Source organism: Lepisosteus platostomus, chromosome 10, assembly GCF_059453375.1.
Source record: "Lepisosteus platostomus isolate fLepPlt1 chromosome 10, fLepPlt1.hap1, whole genome shotgun sequence".
Classification (NCBI taxonomy): Eukaryota; Metazoa; Chordata; class Actinopteri; order Semionotiformes; family Lepisosteidae; genus Lepisosteus; species Lepisosteus platostomus.
Window position 1 is genome coordinate 54,386,221 of NC_142620.1, and position 14,857 is coordinate 54,401,077.

General features: G+C 43.7%; 3 protein-coding genes across 7 annotated transcripts; 2 read left to right on the forward strand and 1 right to left on the reverse strand.

The window, feature by feature from the left end:
- Positions 1-109: 109 nt before the first annotated feature.
- On the forward strand, positions 110-3,426 carry akap14 (A-kinase anchoring protein 14). The gene is made up of 6 exons (XM_088597376.1): positions 110-411; positions 690-802; positions 898-992; positions 1,435-1,614; positions 2,626-2,678; positions 3,258-3,426. Exons 2-6 carry the CDS (start codon positions 697-699, stop codon positions 3,340-3,342), a joined length of 519 nt encoding a protein of 172 aa, XP_088453502.1. The 5' UTR covers positions 110-411; positions 690-696; the 3' UTR covers positions 3,343-3,426.
- Positions 2,984-9,558, reverse strand: nkap (NFKB activating protein). 3 transcript variants are annotated; one of them, XM_088597361.1, is made up of 10 exons: positions 9,374-9,558; positions 7,140-7,525; positions 6,352-6,432; positions 6,149-6,216; positions 5,753-5,854; positions 5,241-5,295; positions 5,003-5,124; positions 4,775-4,844; positions 4,474-4,623; positions 2,984-4,223 (listed from the first exon to the last, which is right to left on the reverse strand). In XM_088597361.1, exons 2-10 carry the CDS (start codon positions 7,487-7,489, stop codon positions 4,049-4,051), a joined length of 1,173 nt encoding a protein of 390 aa, XP_088453487.1. In that variant the 5' UTR covers positions 7,490-7,525; positions 9,374-9,558; the 3' UTR covers positions 2,984-4,048. The 3 variants fall into 3 exon arrangements, with proteins under 3 accessions (XP_088453487.1, XP_088453486.1, XP_088453485.1); XM_088597360.1 differs by lacking the exon at positions 9,374-9,558 and adding an exon at positions 8,121-8,209; XM_088597359.1 differs by lacking the exon at positions 9,374-9,558 and adding an exon at positions 8,121-8,208 and having other exon boundaries at positions 7,140-7,546.
- Positions 8,242-14,568, forward strand: zbtb33 (zinc finger and BTB domain containing 33). Of its 3 annotated transcripts, none has more exons than XM_088597342.1 (2): positions 8,242-8,876; positions 11,098-14,568. In XM_088597342.1, the coding sequence occupies exons 1-2, from the start codon at positions 8,607-8,609 to the stop codon at positions 12,817-12,819; spliced, it is 1,992 nt and encodes a 663-aa protein (XP_088453468.1). In that variant the 5' UTR covers positions 8,242-8,606; the 3' UTR covers positions 12,820-14,568. The 3 variants fall into 3 exon arrangements, with proteins under 3 accessions (XP_088453468.1, XP_088453466.1, XP_088453467.1); XM_088597340.1 differs by having other exon boundaries at positions 8,755-8,876; positions 10,730-14,568; XM_088597341.1 differs by lacking the exon at positions 8,242-8,876 and adding an exon at positions 10,321-10,525 and having other exon boundaries at positions 10,730-14,568.
- The last annotated feature ends 289 nt before the right edge of the window (positions 14,569-14,857 follow it).

A 14,857-nucleotide genomic window follows, 5' to 3' on the forward strand; every position in this document is an offset into this window, starting at 1 on the left:
ATACAAAAACAGAGCCCTTCGTATACAAAACACAATCGCTCTTCAGCAACACAGGAACAGGTAAAGGTTTATTCCAAGGGTTATTGGACCAACAGGGAATACACTTTTACCTGCTCCTCCGTGCAGGCTACGCAAGCTGACGCAGCTCCCTACTCCAACGAAATTGTTGCCGATCTGTTGTAAGAAATTGTTACAAAGTTCGAGGTGATGTAAGAGATGTGACCAAAAGTATCCTGAAAGGCGATTTTCAAAAACGGATGGGGAAAACATACGGCACTGTGTTTCTAAGAAAAAAACCCACAGTAACGCTCCGTTTCCACCCTTCTGAGAAACCGTAGCCGTGGAAACCGCAGTAAACACGAACCGGTGACTTTTCCCGTCGTGACTGTGGGATGTGAAGGACATTTTAAGGTAAACTGGGTAGCTCTTTATCAATCCTAATGTAAAACTCATTTTAATATGTCTTCTGCTATTTTAATACTGTTTGTGCAGCTCTCCGGGCCCGGCTGGCCTCCTTGACTCCGTTTCAGCCGTGCTTTACAATCTAATGCCAAGTGTACTGTATCTAGCATGGGTAAGACTAACACACGAGTGACTGCGTACATGCTTCGCCCCTTCTCCCCTTTTTAAAAAGGAATTATAAAAACATTTTTGTTAAGAATGACTTTGTATATTTTATGCTGTCCTAGGGCAAACATGGATGACAATGCAGATGTACTAAACAAGGAAGCGTCTACGATCATCGAACTTGCGCTGCAAAATGCGCAGAACTACCTCCTTCACAAGCAAATAACTGAAAACGGTAGGACGCAAAACACACATGAAGTAACTTCAACGGTGCGCATCCGCATTGCCACACCACACTCAAGAAAATAAAGTATTACTCGTTCCTTTCAGACTGCACGGATTATGAAATAAAGAATATTAACTGGACTGCCTGCAAGGATTTCACGATAGAGCTCGGAAAGAAACAAATTGAAGAATATATGTCTGTAAGTAGTCCTAAGCGAGACAAATCCACATCTTGTCAAGACCGGGGTCTAACTAGAGTCCTGAAGAGTTTCCCCTCCACTAGGTTATATAGGTCACCATTTCTCAAGTCATGTTTTTTACATTACATTGCGATTGTGTGAGTTTTTCAAGAATTTAGACTTAATTTGGCACCAAAAGGCTGGCCTGAAGGATTTCCGGATAGCCTTCAGGAGCAGTAAGACTTTCTGTGTGAAACGCTCTGCCCTCCTGTCTCCTGTAGCTTTGTTTCTGTTATTCTGTGTAACAATACGGGATGAACCACGAAGAAGTTTTGAAAAAACTCGCTCCATTAAGCAGCGCACACGTACGAATCAAAGTGAAAACCTGGGTACCTTTCTCTCCAGTGTTTTTCCTGTTCAGGCTCAGTTTTACTAACGGGGTTTAAAACATTGCTTTTTCCAGACGTGGGAAATGCATCCCCGCTGGCTTTACAGCTTGGAATTTCTCCAGGAAAAGGACCTGGAATTCCACAGACAGTATCACTACAGAGTGCAGTGGAGCATCCCCACAAGGAGGAGACCTATCCCGCAGGCTACAGCTTGCGTCTACTTCATCATCTCGACTTCCAAGATCAAACCACAGGTACAGCCTGTTCATGTGTCTGGTGGAAAGGGCGGGGGAAGGCCGAATGATTCCGTAAACACCTGCGGTGTGGGAAGACGGTCCTCACCGTCCCTCTAGAACAGCTGCTTCTAGCAGGAGCTTCTGTCTTCTCTCAAGGTTGAGGTCAAGGAGAGGAAAGGAAAGTCGCCTGGGCCCTTTCACAACAAAGGATGTTGATGTTGCAAACGGTGTCCCAAGCTTGCCTAATTTTCGTTCAAAACACCAAGCTCCTTCATTTCGACAGGGTCAGACTTCCAACTGTACACCCCGGCAGGATACACCCCGGATGGGACGCCAGTCCACTGCAGGGCAGGCACAGACATGCACGCGCCCACACCCAGGCCAATTTCCCCAAAAAACAATTCACTTACCAGGAGGTTTATGGACCGTGGGAGTAAACCGGAGCATCTTGAAGAAACCCATGCAAATAATGGGAAAACTTACAGACGCAGATAGCAGCTAGGTCTGCAATTGAACCCAGGCCCCCAGCCCTGTGAGGCAGCGATGCTGACTAACCACTGCATCACCATGCCTCCCTGGGCAAGTCCATACCTGCAATATGGTCAAGTGCAAACTCTCCTTTTTTTTTTTTAAGGTATTAAACGGTTTTGGGCGGAGGGGCTCGCTAAGCTAGTCCGGAGTCTCACAATGCACAAGCACCCCTTGCACACACATTCTCTCCCTCACCATCTTCTGTCACAATCAAAGCTGGTGCTTCTGTTCATGTTAATCTCAAAACCTGGGGCCCGTAATGTGGAAACGCTCTCAATTAAGAGCAGAAGAACATGCCGATAGTACAGCCCGTTAATGGTAGAGGTAGAAAACCCTTCCCCAGATTTGGTTTGCATGCATTTTAACTGCAGCGATTTTAGACATACCACTTCTTTGCAAAAAAAAAACCTACAGTCCTCCTATTAATTTAGTGAAAGATTACTGTATTTATCATACTTAATGCATCTTGTTTTGCTGTTTTCTATCACTCTCTGTTAGACCTTGCCTGTAGAAGTGTATTTTCTTGTGGAATCAAACCAGTTGCAACACAGGTAAATATTGTCATTTTTTTAGGAGCTTATTCTAGTTTTTTTACCTAGAATTGTAATAGAATCCACATGATGTCCAACAACGGGGTGACACTTCCATCTATCATCCATCCATCCAGTTTCTGAACTGAGGAAGATCACTGAGCGAGCATGTGGGACTGTTGTTCCAAGCTGTGCTGTGAAACTTCTAGAATTCACACACAGCAGCATTTGGGTCTGCTTTAGTCTAAGCCATTGTTACATTAAGATGTAAAGATAAAACAATTATGAACTTTAATTTACTTAACAGAGTTAGGTACACAGTGAACTTGAAAGTTAATACCAACAATTTAATGAAGGTAAAAAATGATCTCAGACAAGCAAGTACATTTTGATCCCTTCATATGCAGTACTCTTCTAAGTATATCATATCACTATTCAGAAGTGTACTGGGCATTTTTCCCCCTTTCTAAATCTCTACTTTCCTCAAGCATGAAAGGTACTTTGAAGCACATTATTAATCCACTGTCCTCTAAGCACAGACTGCTTAAAATGAATAGGTGCTTAATTAATCATTTGAACCATTTTTATTTTTCTCTGTAGGCCTGGAAAAACAAGGTTTAGGGAAAAATGGCTGAAGGATGTAATTGAAAGCAAGACCCTTCTACAGGAATCTATCGACTTCTAATAGTATTTTATGAATACAAAAATAAGCATTTTCCTATTCAGCACAGGGTAATGCATCCATTCTTAAATAAAGATGTGACATTGACATTCGGATATCCAGTTGTATTTTCTAAAACAATTCATATCTATAACACTGTAGGGAAAGCGATAATCATCTAGATTTATTTTCTGCCTAGTACACCTGTTCAGATGATTAACAAAATAGAAACAGAAACACCAAAAATTACAACAATGTTTTCACAATACAAGTATTCTGATGTCCATTTTGATAAAGATTAAAAATCCTTACACCAGCTGGAAGTGATGTAGTCTGGACCATATCCGATTTCTCTGCCATCTGGCTAATATAAAAAAGTGCAAGTCTGGTGTTTGAAAGTAACGTGATCCCAGTCGTAACACAGCTAATTTTCGAGATTTTGGATTGTTTCACATTTTCACATGACTGATATATTTCACACACAGAACTAAATATGAACGCAAGTTTTTGGGGGATTTATGAACGACAATAAGGAAGGCATACAGACTTAACAGACTTGAAATATTAACTCATTCTTAAAATCGGGGAGAAAAAAAGTAAACGTTTCATCATCCAAAAAGAAAAAAATAGACGTGTTAAGTCTCCCGTAAAAAACAAACAAACAAACAAACAGCCCAGTCCACATTCTTTTCCACAAGTGTGAATCACACGGGAAGGACCGTGTGGGATTTTACTTTTCATCCTTGCCTTTGGTTTTCCTGTAGACCATTTCCCGGAAACTGGAGAGAATCTTGTTCTCCCTCTTCCTCCGTTCTTCCTGGTTGAAGGACGCCAGGGCTCTCTTCTCGTCAGCACTGTAGATCTGGTTCTCCTTACGCAGACGCACAGCCTCCATGCGGCGATGCCTGGGCGCAGACCACAGATTCTGTTGTTACACCTCAGAGATCCCTTTCGGCTGGATCATGCAAGGCTATCCAGCGGGAGCCCTCAGAGCTACAGTTCTTACATTTAAATTTAAATCCAATTTTTTTTTCCAGTGATCATCTTGTAATAAATGACTTTGGGAGGGTGGGGGGGGGTGTTAATCTAACCAAAGACCAATTCCCTACTGTGGACTCCTACAATAATATCCTGCTGTGTTTAAGTTGTCCTTACCTGCTCCCACTCATGACGTAACCAGATTTCTCAAAGGATGCAATCTCGTCGCTGGTCAGCCCAATTTCACCTCTGCGAGGGATGCGCTTCCCTGCCTTAACGTACTCCGCCATCGCAGCCCCTTCTCCTGGCAGCAGGGCATGTCCATAGCTAGCAACACACACAGACAGGCGCCGTGACCTTCACGAACTCTGCAGAGCTCTCAGGAGTCTAGCGCGGGCCTGACTGATAAAACGGTTAGGCTCCTTCTAGTGTGGGATAAAACAGGCCGCGCATGGAGTCGGCACTGAAAGACACCTACTTCAGGGGTTTGTCATCCTGGGACAGATGAGTCATCGGAGCCTCGGGACCAACAAGGTCATCCTGAACACCTAGGGGGGGAAAGAGAGAAAACGTGAAAAACCCAACAGGTACAGTCGTTAAACGTCTTTTAAAATGCCTTCTGTTTTATCACCACCTGCGTGACAGGGGAATAACTCAGTTTCTTAGTTCAGTAAGAGCTTCAGGAATCACCAAGGTGTGGATTTACCTGTTCTCTCCACCCAGAGTTCTCCATTCTGTTCATCTTCCTCTTCATCAGACTGCTCACTGCTAGAGTCACTCGACTCTTTCCTGTTTTTCTTAGCCTTCTTCTTCTTTTTAGGCTTCTTCCTGTTAGTATAAAACAGCAAATGCTTCACTGTAGCTATCGGGACTCAGGAACAGAACACAAGTCAAGTCTCCCTACGAAGTTTATCCTACAGTCAGCGCGGAAGAATGTTAGTTACTTTTTGTTTTTGCTTTTGCCTTTCTTCTTCTTTCTCTTCTTCCGGTCTTCTTCATCTGGAGACACAGAAAACAATTCTGTAAGCACAATGTTATGTTTTGCTCAGAATCGATCTTTCTGTGTACTTCCGTTGTTTAACTTTCCACAAAAGAAAGATATTCCCCTACCCAAGATCACATTAAGGAGATGCATTACAATGTGGTATACCCACACACACTGACATATACTGAGGCAAAAAAAAAAAAAGACAGTGTCCTGATGCGGATCCAAATATGGCATCTGTTTGCTATCAATAACACATTTTTGAGTGGATAAATAAGACCTCCATGTTTACATATGAAAACTACTAAGCCTGACATGACACATTCAGTACATGTTGGAGTTTACTGGCCCTAGTTTCTAAATGCAATTAATAAAGCTTTAATTTGTACAAACACTTGCAATCACCTGACCAATGAAGAAATTCTCACGTATCTATTCGGAAACTCCTTTTATGTCCTTCCCATTACTTACCTTCAGAATCACTTTCAGACTCACTGTCTTCTGAATGTTTTCTGTGCTTCCTCTTCTTGGACTTCTTTTTCTTTTTCTTCTTCTTCTTCTTTTTCCTTTCCTCTGCAGGTGATAAAAATATTAATCTGTGTGATTTGTGCGATGGCACCACCTGCGTAAAACCGCCACAGGGTAACTTTCCCCCTCATAACTAAGGATAAAAAACAAAAGCTACAGCTAAAATTCCACAAAACTGTAAAATGCTAAACATGAATTACTAGTCTTCAACTTAACACTATTATTACTCAACCTATATGATACTTCAAGTCCATATTTTTCAGAGGAGGGTTCAAAAGCTGTCTTAAGTCAAGACGGAACTGATGTGATATTTACCAAAAAGAGAATTTCACCACATACCCTCAGAACTTGAATCAGAACTGCTGTTCTTCTTGTTATCCTCTTCAACCGGAGTATGTTCATCTGAACTAAAAACAGAGAGGTTGATATGTTTAGGCATTTGTTACAGCTTTTAAAACGAGACTGCAATTTTTAAATCCATCTGAGTTTCCATCTCCGATCTGAGGAACAGCATGCCGTTCTCATCCATCTCCTTAACTTACTCTGGCTCCCGGACTCTTGGGGAAAATCCCCAGACTTCAGGCGCTCCTAGTTCCCCTATCCTCTCCCGTTCCTGAAGTCGCCTATGATGCAACGAAACAGCAGTCACATTTTCTGTATTCCCGGATAAACAAAACAGATTTCAAAGACGGAACAGACCTCAGCATGATCGCATGTCGACAGCTTCGATTGCTTACAGCTAGAAGTGCTGGTCCTAAATGAAATCTCTAGCAATGACAGTTATTTGTTGAGACAAGAGTGTCAAATATCCGGCAAACATTTAGCTGAAATATCACATACCCTTCAACATACAATCTTATTGAATTACAACAGAGCTATTCCTGGAGAGCCCCTTTACAGCAGGTTTCATAGGTGACCATTACATCACCAGGACTTGGAACAATCTCCCTGTGGCAAACTAAGCAGCTGATTTTTTAAATTAAGTAGTTTAGGGGTCATGTGGGACCAGAATCCGAGACCCCTTCAGTCTCCATGGACCACAGTTCTGTTAATTGAAAAGGTTACTTCTTTAATTAAATCTACGTCACACTGTCACTGCCAGTGCTAAGAAATAGGTGACATTTAAGTAACTGAACTGGAACCGTTGAAGACCAGGTCTGGAAACCTCGAACTACAAAATACTTCTATTCTAGTCCATTTAAGGTGGAGAGTTAAGTTCGTACGTCGTAGACCCCTTGAGGAATGTTCTTCGAGAAAAGTGGGTTTCTGACAGAGGTCAGAAGGTTTTCTTAATTTGAGGGTTACAGAAAAGGGAAAAGCACGCACACACCTCGATATGAAGGCCTCTTGTCTCTGCCGCAGAATGTCTTCCCTTTTGTCGTAATGGTCAAACCGGGACTTGTCGTAACCGCCGTGGCTGTGTCTCGCCTCTCTCTCCCTGGACCTGGAGCGGCTGTGCCGGCTGCCGTTGTGAGGTCGCGGCCCATCTCTCTCCCGGGAAACGGACCTGACCCAGCGCGTCCTCCTCTCCTCTTTGAAGGAGCCCCCGTTGTGCTTGCTCTGCTTGACCGCGGGGCTCCGCGACCGACTCCTGCCGCTGCTGGTCCGGCTGTGCCGCCTCTTCCTCGGGCTGCTCTCGGCCTCCGAGCTGCGGCTCCTTGACCGCTGGATGGGCGGCATAGCTCCAAATCACCGCCGAGACCCCTGAAAGAACCGCTAAAACAAACCAGTGTTCATCTTAAAAGGTTTGTTTAAGAGGTGTAAAAGACACATTAATTCAGTACCGTTCGTAACTATTTTCTCAGCTGTCTTAAAACTAAGTATCGGCAACAACAATGGTTCCCGGTTGAATGGACATACGCAGGTGAAAAAGTAATTGTATTGATTTTCCCAACTATCGATGATGTTAAAAGAGTTACCACGATACACAGCAACACCGCTCAGTTATTAAACACGTTCAATGAACGTTTTACACTAAACTTTGACATTAAAATGATTGCTAATTGTTTGCAGTTACGACTGGAATTCTATAGCAACATTAGATCCAATTAAATAAGTTTTCAGTTACTGGATCTCACCAAAAACAAACCTGTTTGAAAGATTTAATATTACCCCCCCATTAAACCACAAGGCCAAGAAGTTTTCATTACCTCCCCCGAAATTTAAGTGTTTATGAATTATTAACCTTCATTTAATCCAAATAAACCATAAATCTAAGACTGTAGAAGCAACGATGTGTTGCTTCCACCTGCCAGATTTAGCTTCCCAGCATTAAAAAGTATTTAAAAATAATGCGCAACACAACACTCACCTAACCATCCATACTCGGAAGCCGGAAATGTAGTGTTGTTTACAGACAGCAAAAGGAAATCGGTGCGCCGCTGAAAACGTCCCGCGATATCAGAAACAGCATTATTAGTTCCTACGCTGGAGGAACGGATTCGTGCTCAAATTTAATAACGTATATTTGACCAAATTAGTACAGTTACATGCACCGTTTAGTTATCGGTTACCAATATTATATTCTGAATTTACATCCTACTGTTGGAAAGTAGTTTTCATGGAGAAGGGATTCTAATACTCGGAAAAGATCCGTTCCCCTCCCTAATTGCTTAATAACATTGCATCTATACAATACATAGATAGGCCCCACAAAAGCCAGTAAATTAATAATTAAAATAGTAGCATGAAACGCAAAGGTCTTTGTGAGGAAGCACACATCGTGAGCAGCGGATATTTTTTTCACCAGTTCCTTGACACCTTAATCTTGTAACCGTTATATTTTTGCACAGGAACTATGTTTGATTTCCCCCGCTACTTCGCCGTTATACACAATGAAACAGTCCCAAGCAAAAAGGGGAACAATGTGACAGCAGACTGGATTCAGATCGTCACCACAACTTCAAGCGGTTTACGTTTCAGAAACCTGGCTTTTGCGACTCCTGTTGGCCGTAAGATTAACCAACAAGACTTTTATTTCGACAGCAAAAAGGAAGGGAGGGCTGTACTGTCTGCAGGTATCGTGGGTATTGGCAGAGAGAAGGGAGGGAACGCTTGGTTTTTGCAGGTAAATCACAAATGCATGTCTGATATTACGTCCTTGAAACCATTAGCTCCAGATATCGATTTAACTGAAAGCGCCAGGGAAGACAGAATGGCAGTACTGCATCAATAAGGCCGCAACCCGGTATGAACCAGGAAGACAGATCAGTGGCGAATAGTTTCCCTTTTGTTCAATATTTAGCCCTTTTACCTAAAATCCTTTTGAAATCATATTCTATAATTTTGTCACACGTGTACAGAAGAAAACCTTAAAAGAAAAAATGCTTAAATGCATCTATGATCTTACGAACTGTTGCAGAATTAAACTCGCTTTTTGTTTTGCGAGGCTGTGGAACTGCGTGTAGGCCTCTCTGTTCTGAGCGATTTCTTTTATAGTTTATACACACACTTGCACATTTTATTTAACTGTACGCTGCACCCGAACCTTTTTATTACGGAAAAAAATCCGCATATGAAGCCTAAATATTTTGTGTAAAACCCGGACTGTAACGTCGGACTCACCAAGGTCTCAATTGTCAACAAAGGTTTTGAAAGGTTCTTTTAATAGTCGATGTACGGCTGCATTCATTTCCCGACCTCAGTGCTCTCATAATACAAATCTACACAAGAGACTGTAGTTCATTCCAAAAAGAGAAAAAAAAACGTTGTTTTGGTCATTACTGCATTATCACTGGAAAGACTTCTCAGCTATAACCCTGAACTTGAACGTATCAGTGGATGCACTGCGGTAGCTACATCAAGGAAATGAACGTGAACCTGCTTTCTGTTGACTATAATTAAAATTGATTTTCACTTGCTAATATTCATTTGGTTTAATATGTCGCAAAGAAAGAGACATGAAAATGAATGATATAGGAGCACATCTATCTCCGAACGCCAGTTCAAGTCCCAACTTGTACCTAACGAGTAAAGCAGCTTTTCAGTCGCCAGTAAAAGCCCAAGATGGGATAAATAGTCGCCTTTTCAGGTGATTTGATTTAGCCAGTACCGTGGTATATTGTGGGTGCAAATGATACTATATGTTATATACAAGTTTGACTGGGGATTTGCGTCAGTGTGCAGGCTGCAGAGGAACACGTCAATGTTAATTCCAGAAAACAAAGAGAAAACGGAGTGTTTTGGTTGCTGAGCCTTCAGTCGTGTCCTTCAGTATTTATGAACTTGCACTTGTTCATAAATGGAAAAATTGTTATTTTCAAAACCTGAAATCCAGTGTTGTCCAAGTACTCTTTAATTTTAACAGGTATCAAACATTGCTTGCAAATACTGTAGATATTGTTCATTTGTAGGTATTTCTTCTCTCCAATCAAAAACCCAGGTCACTCATGATGAGGTTGATAAATGCCTAAGTAATAAAGAGTTGCAAAATTAGCAGTACTCTGTGGTTGTTTTGTTTTCTACTTTTTTTTGTGATTTAGTAATCTTTTGCTAAAATGTTTTGTGCAGATCTAATATGTCAGACATTTTACAGGAATGTATGGAAGTCTCTAGGTCTTCTTGACACATTTTAACAACATTAAAATGTAAGAGAAAGTGAAAACAAGGGGCCATTGTGCCCACTGTGCTTGTTAGGCATTTTATTAGCTGAATGTAACATTTCGACCAGCTGCTTCTCAAAGGAGCCCAGACTGTGGACTTTAACCTCCCTGGCTGGTAAGCCTGTTTCAGTCAACCGCTACTCTTTTTGTAAAGAAGCATTTCCTGTTCTCTCTTGTAAGCAAATCCCATTTTTCCAGTTTGGCAGCAGCACATTATTCAATATGCTAAATAATGTTAAATATGTGTCACTATGCAGTATGCCTGAAGCCCCCCCTTGTACAAATCTGTTTTTACTGAATGTTTCGATCTGTATTACAGGGATGACGAGCTTAAAGCTGATTTCTGCAACAGACACACAGTATTCTGGGACATTGCTGAAGTCTCTTAATGAGCAGCGCACAGTTGGATTGTTCTGTGATGTCACCATCATTGTGCAGGACCGCAAATTCCGAGCCCACAAAAATATCCTGTCGGCATCGAGCTCTTACTTCCGTCAGCTCTTTTCAGTCGCTGGACAGGTGATAGAGCTGAACTTCGTGAAGGCGGAGATTTTTGAGGAAATCCTCAACTACATTTACAGCTCGAAACTCATCCGCGTCCGGTCAGACATGCTGGAGGAGCTGATTAAGTCGGGGGAGACGCTGGGGGTGAACTTCATCGCTAACCTGGGCTTGCCTCTGTCTCAGGTTAAAGGCCTGCCTGGCTTGTCAAAGGATGCTGCTGCAGGCGGGGAGGAGTCTTCCTCGGACCCCAAAGATCTGGAAAACGGCACTGGAAACCCACCGAGCGACCTCATAATCCAGGATTCGTGCACAGCAGCCATGCCCATCATAACCGAGGCGTTCTCACTGTCTGCTGAAGAGTTCAAGCAGACAGATGGCTACGTGGATGAGGACTCCGATAATGACGATGTCATTTTTTGCTCTGAGCTTGTACCCCCAAGAACGGGGGCATCGGGGAGCACAGCTCAGTCCGCTGGGCCGCCCACTGAAATTATCGACTTGGAGGGGCCTTCCGAGAAGGAAGGGGACGCATCAGGAGGAGAAGACAGCAAGGAGGTTTCCACTGCCGGCTCTTCTGAGAAGCAGGCGGAGGATGGGGACAAACCGGAACCGAACGAAAAGCCTCCTGCCAAAGCCCCAGAGGGGGACAAGCCAGCCCCTGGTCCCAGCCCCGCGCCGGCCCAGCCTGAACCCAGTCCTCGGCCCTGTCCCCCTCAGCGGGAGCCCCCTGACACGAGTAGCAATCCACCGCCGTCCCCTGCCGGCTCCTCCTCCTGGGACAGCTTCTGTAGCCCCCCATCCACCCCTCACTTCGCCACTGCCTCCCCCTTAGAGGCCTACCATGGTCCCCCGCCCAAGGACGCCTACCATGGTCCCCCGCCCAAGGACGCCTACCATGGTCCCCCGCCCAAGGACGACCAAGAAGGCACAGGCGTCCAGAAGAAGCAGGTGACCACAGTTCTCGAAGCTTCTCCGGCAAAACCAGGGGAGTTCAAAATCAAGCTGTCGGATGTGAGGTCAGCAATCGGAGCAAAGAACGGAGCTGGGCAGAGCTCCCCCCAAAACCTGGTGGCAGGGAAAAAGACGATTACGCTAGACAAGGCGTCAGAAATAGACTCTCTGTCTACAGGGTGCAAGGTTTATGCCAACATAGGAGAAAACACCTACGACATTGTGATTCCTATGAAGGATGACCCCGGGGAGGGAGATTCAAAAGCCAGCGGAGGGAGGAAGGCGAGAATGTCCTCTCCCTACAGCCAGGACTCGCCGAGCCGGAAGAAGGTCAAGGTCCGGCACGACGACCACTACGAGCTGATCATGGACGGGCGGACCTTTTATGTGTGCATCGTGTGCAAGCGCTCCTACGTGTGCCTGACCAGCCTGAGGCGGCACTTCAACACCCACTCGTGGGAGAAGAAGTACCCCTGCCGCTACTGCGACAAGGTGTTTGCCCTGGCGGAGTACAGGACGAAGCACGAGATCTACCACACGGGGGAACGCCGGTACCAGTGCCTGCTGTGCAACGAGTTCTTCATCAACTACCAGCTGCTGTCCTCGCACTGCAAGTCGGCGCACAACCAGGACCCCTCGGGGCGCAAGGAGAAGGACGACACTGACAACAACCTGTACCGCCTGCTGCCCTGCAAGTCCCTGCAGCTCAAGCCCTACTCCTACGTCCCCAACTCCTCGGGAGGCATACCCATCATAAACGAGGAGGGGCTCGTGTACCATGTGGATCCCAGCAAGACGCCCCAGTCCAGCCCGGGGACCCAGCCCCCCAGCACGGGCAAGCAGGTGGTGAACTGGGATGATATCTTTGTTCAGCCAGGTGCGCAGCCAGAAACTTATATTAACCCCACCGAAGGCACGTCGGAGTTTGAATTTGTTATACCAGAGACCTACTGAGTTTCCGGGGGAGGTCTTCATCTTCCAGGGTCCAGAACGGATTTCCACACTGAACTGTTCACTCGTTGATACTTGTGTGTAGGAAGTTCTGATATTTTAGCACTGGTTTGGTGGTTCTTTGTGCACCTAGGTTTTCGTTAGCAGCTGTTCTCATTTCATTATGCATTGTTGCATAGCAAGTTCTGGCTACTCTTGTCCGTTTTTTTCTTTGAAAGCTTCTCGTGTGTTGCTCTGACATCCCGGTATTGAACAAGCCGGCCTGAATTCTCTAACACCATCAGTAGCTCTTATTCTAATACCCAGATAAAAAAAACAGGTTTGTGAGTTTAATATGCACGTCAGGAAAAGAATTGACTCAAGTAATGGCATTGCTTAAGTAACGATATAAAGACCCTTCCCGATTCCATCGTTTACTTGTAGAGAAATACCAGAAATGAAACATAAAAGACTCAAAGGTGTTGATGTAAAAGGAAAATATCTTTTTGTACTTAATTGTAATGTACTTCGTTATACTTTTTCTGTATATTGAGTGGTGGGAGGGGCAGGATTTGGGAGAAACCTTCCACCACGCAAGTACAGCAGAAGACAAAACAAGAAGTTGTTTAGAATTCTGATTGTTACTTTGCTTGTCCCTCAAAGAACCGGGCTGTTAACAAGCTTTTATTCCTCTCATCATTGTTTCCTGCGTTAAGGACCATGACAGATTAATTGTTACTAACAGGACTGTTGAATTTTGTGTAGAACCCTTGCTTCACAAATGTCATAACTCATTTTATTTTTACACAATCCCATGTTTGTGTTCATCTCTCTATCACGACTGCTTCGTAACATGTTTTACAGCAGCTTTTTTGTGACAGTGCCTGTGGATATGTATTGAAGTATCCATTTTATGAGATAGAGAAATCTAAACATCTTGTCCCTAAGAGGGTTGGTGTTGACAGAAAATGCTCTTTTTCTAAATGCTGTACAATAGTGGTATTACACAACGTGATAATGTGAACTATTTACAGTCCATGATTTTTAAAATGAACCTAAAAGATCACAGCCAGGAATTGAACTTCATGCTTGATCTTGTAGTTCTCTGCTGTTGGCAGCTGAAAGCTTTGATGGGGATGTGACCCGTAAATTCGTTAAGGAAATAAAGTAAGCTACTTAGCTTTTTTTAAAACAAATTTGGAATTGCCAGCCTCATCAGTTTGGAGTTGGGAGATGTTGGCCTACCCGAACCCTCGTAGTAGCATGCGGAGGTAGGATAGCACCCATCAGAGCTGTGTGCCAGCTGTCCTGCTGACTCTCACAGTGTCTACAGTGGAGTGGGTAGCTCTCACTGCCAACAGTGTGGGGACACAGGGGCTGCTGTCCCACAGCACAGTCTGACGACCCGGTATATCTCTGGGTCTGGGCAGGACTATGTCAGCTTCTCTCGCTGATGGGGAAGTTCCGCTCGCCGTAACATAACCTTTTCATTTCAAATTTTAAAAAAGGCTTACTGGTTAAACATTTACAATTTAGCTGCTTTGTTGTATCCTGTGAATGTCTTTGTCTTCTCTACCTTTAGGTAACTTTGCAGCCTCTTCCTACAGGATATAAATGTTCTGATGTTGCATTTCTGCTTAACCTTTCCACCTGCCAATGAAGTAAATTTAGATTTTTATCTATTTATTCCATTTTTAGAAGTTTCCAATGTCATAATTGATCCATAATACCATTAACTTGAAACGCCCAATAAAAAGTTTATTTTTGTAGCTACTTATGATTGTATGAGTGAACATGAAGTTGTCTTTTTTGTATCGTTCAAAGGGCTGTGACACTGTCACGTTTATTTCTCGAAAGAAGGCTTTTAGTTTTTACTGTGATAATGCATAACCCTTAGATACTTGCCACGTGAGATTAGTACACAAATAACAGTTAGCTATGCAACCTAATGAATACATTACTGAACACAGTAAGTGTTAAAAGACCCTGGGTCCAAGCAGTGTACAGAAAACTGTGTGGAGACCAGATGTCCTCTTCAGTCTCAGTTTATTTTGCTACTTCC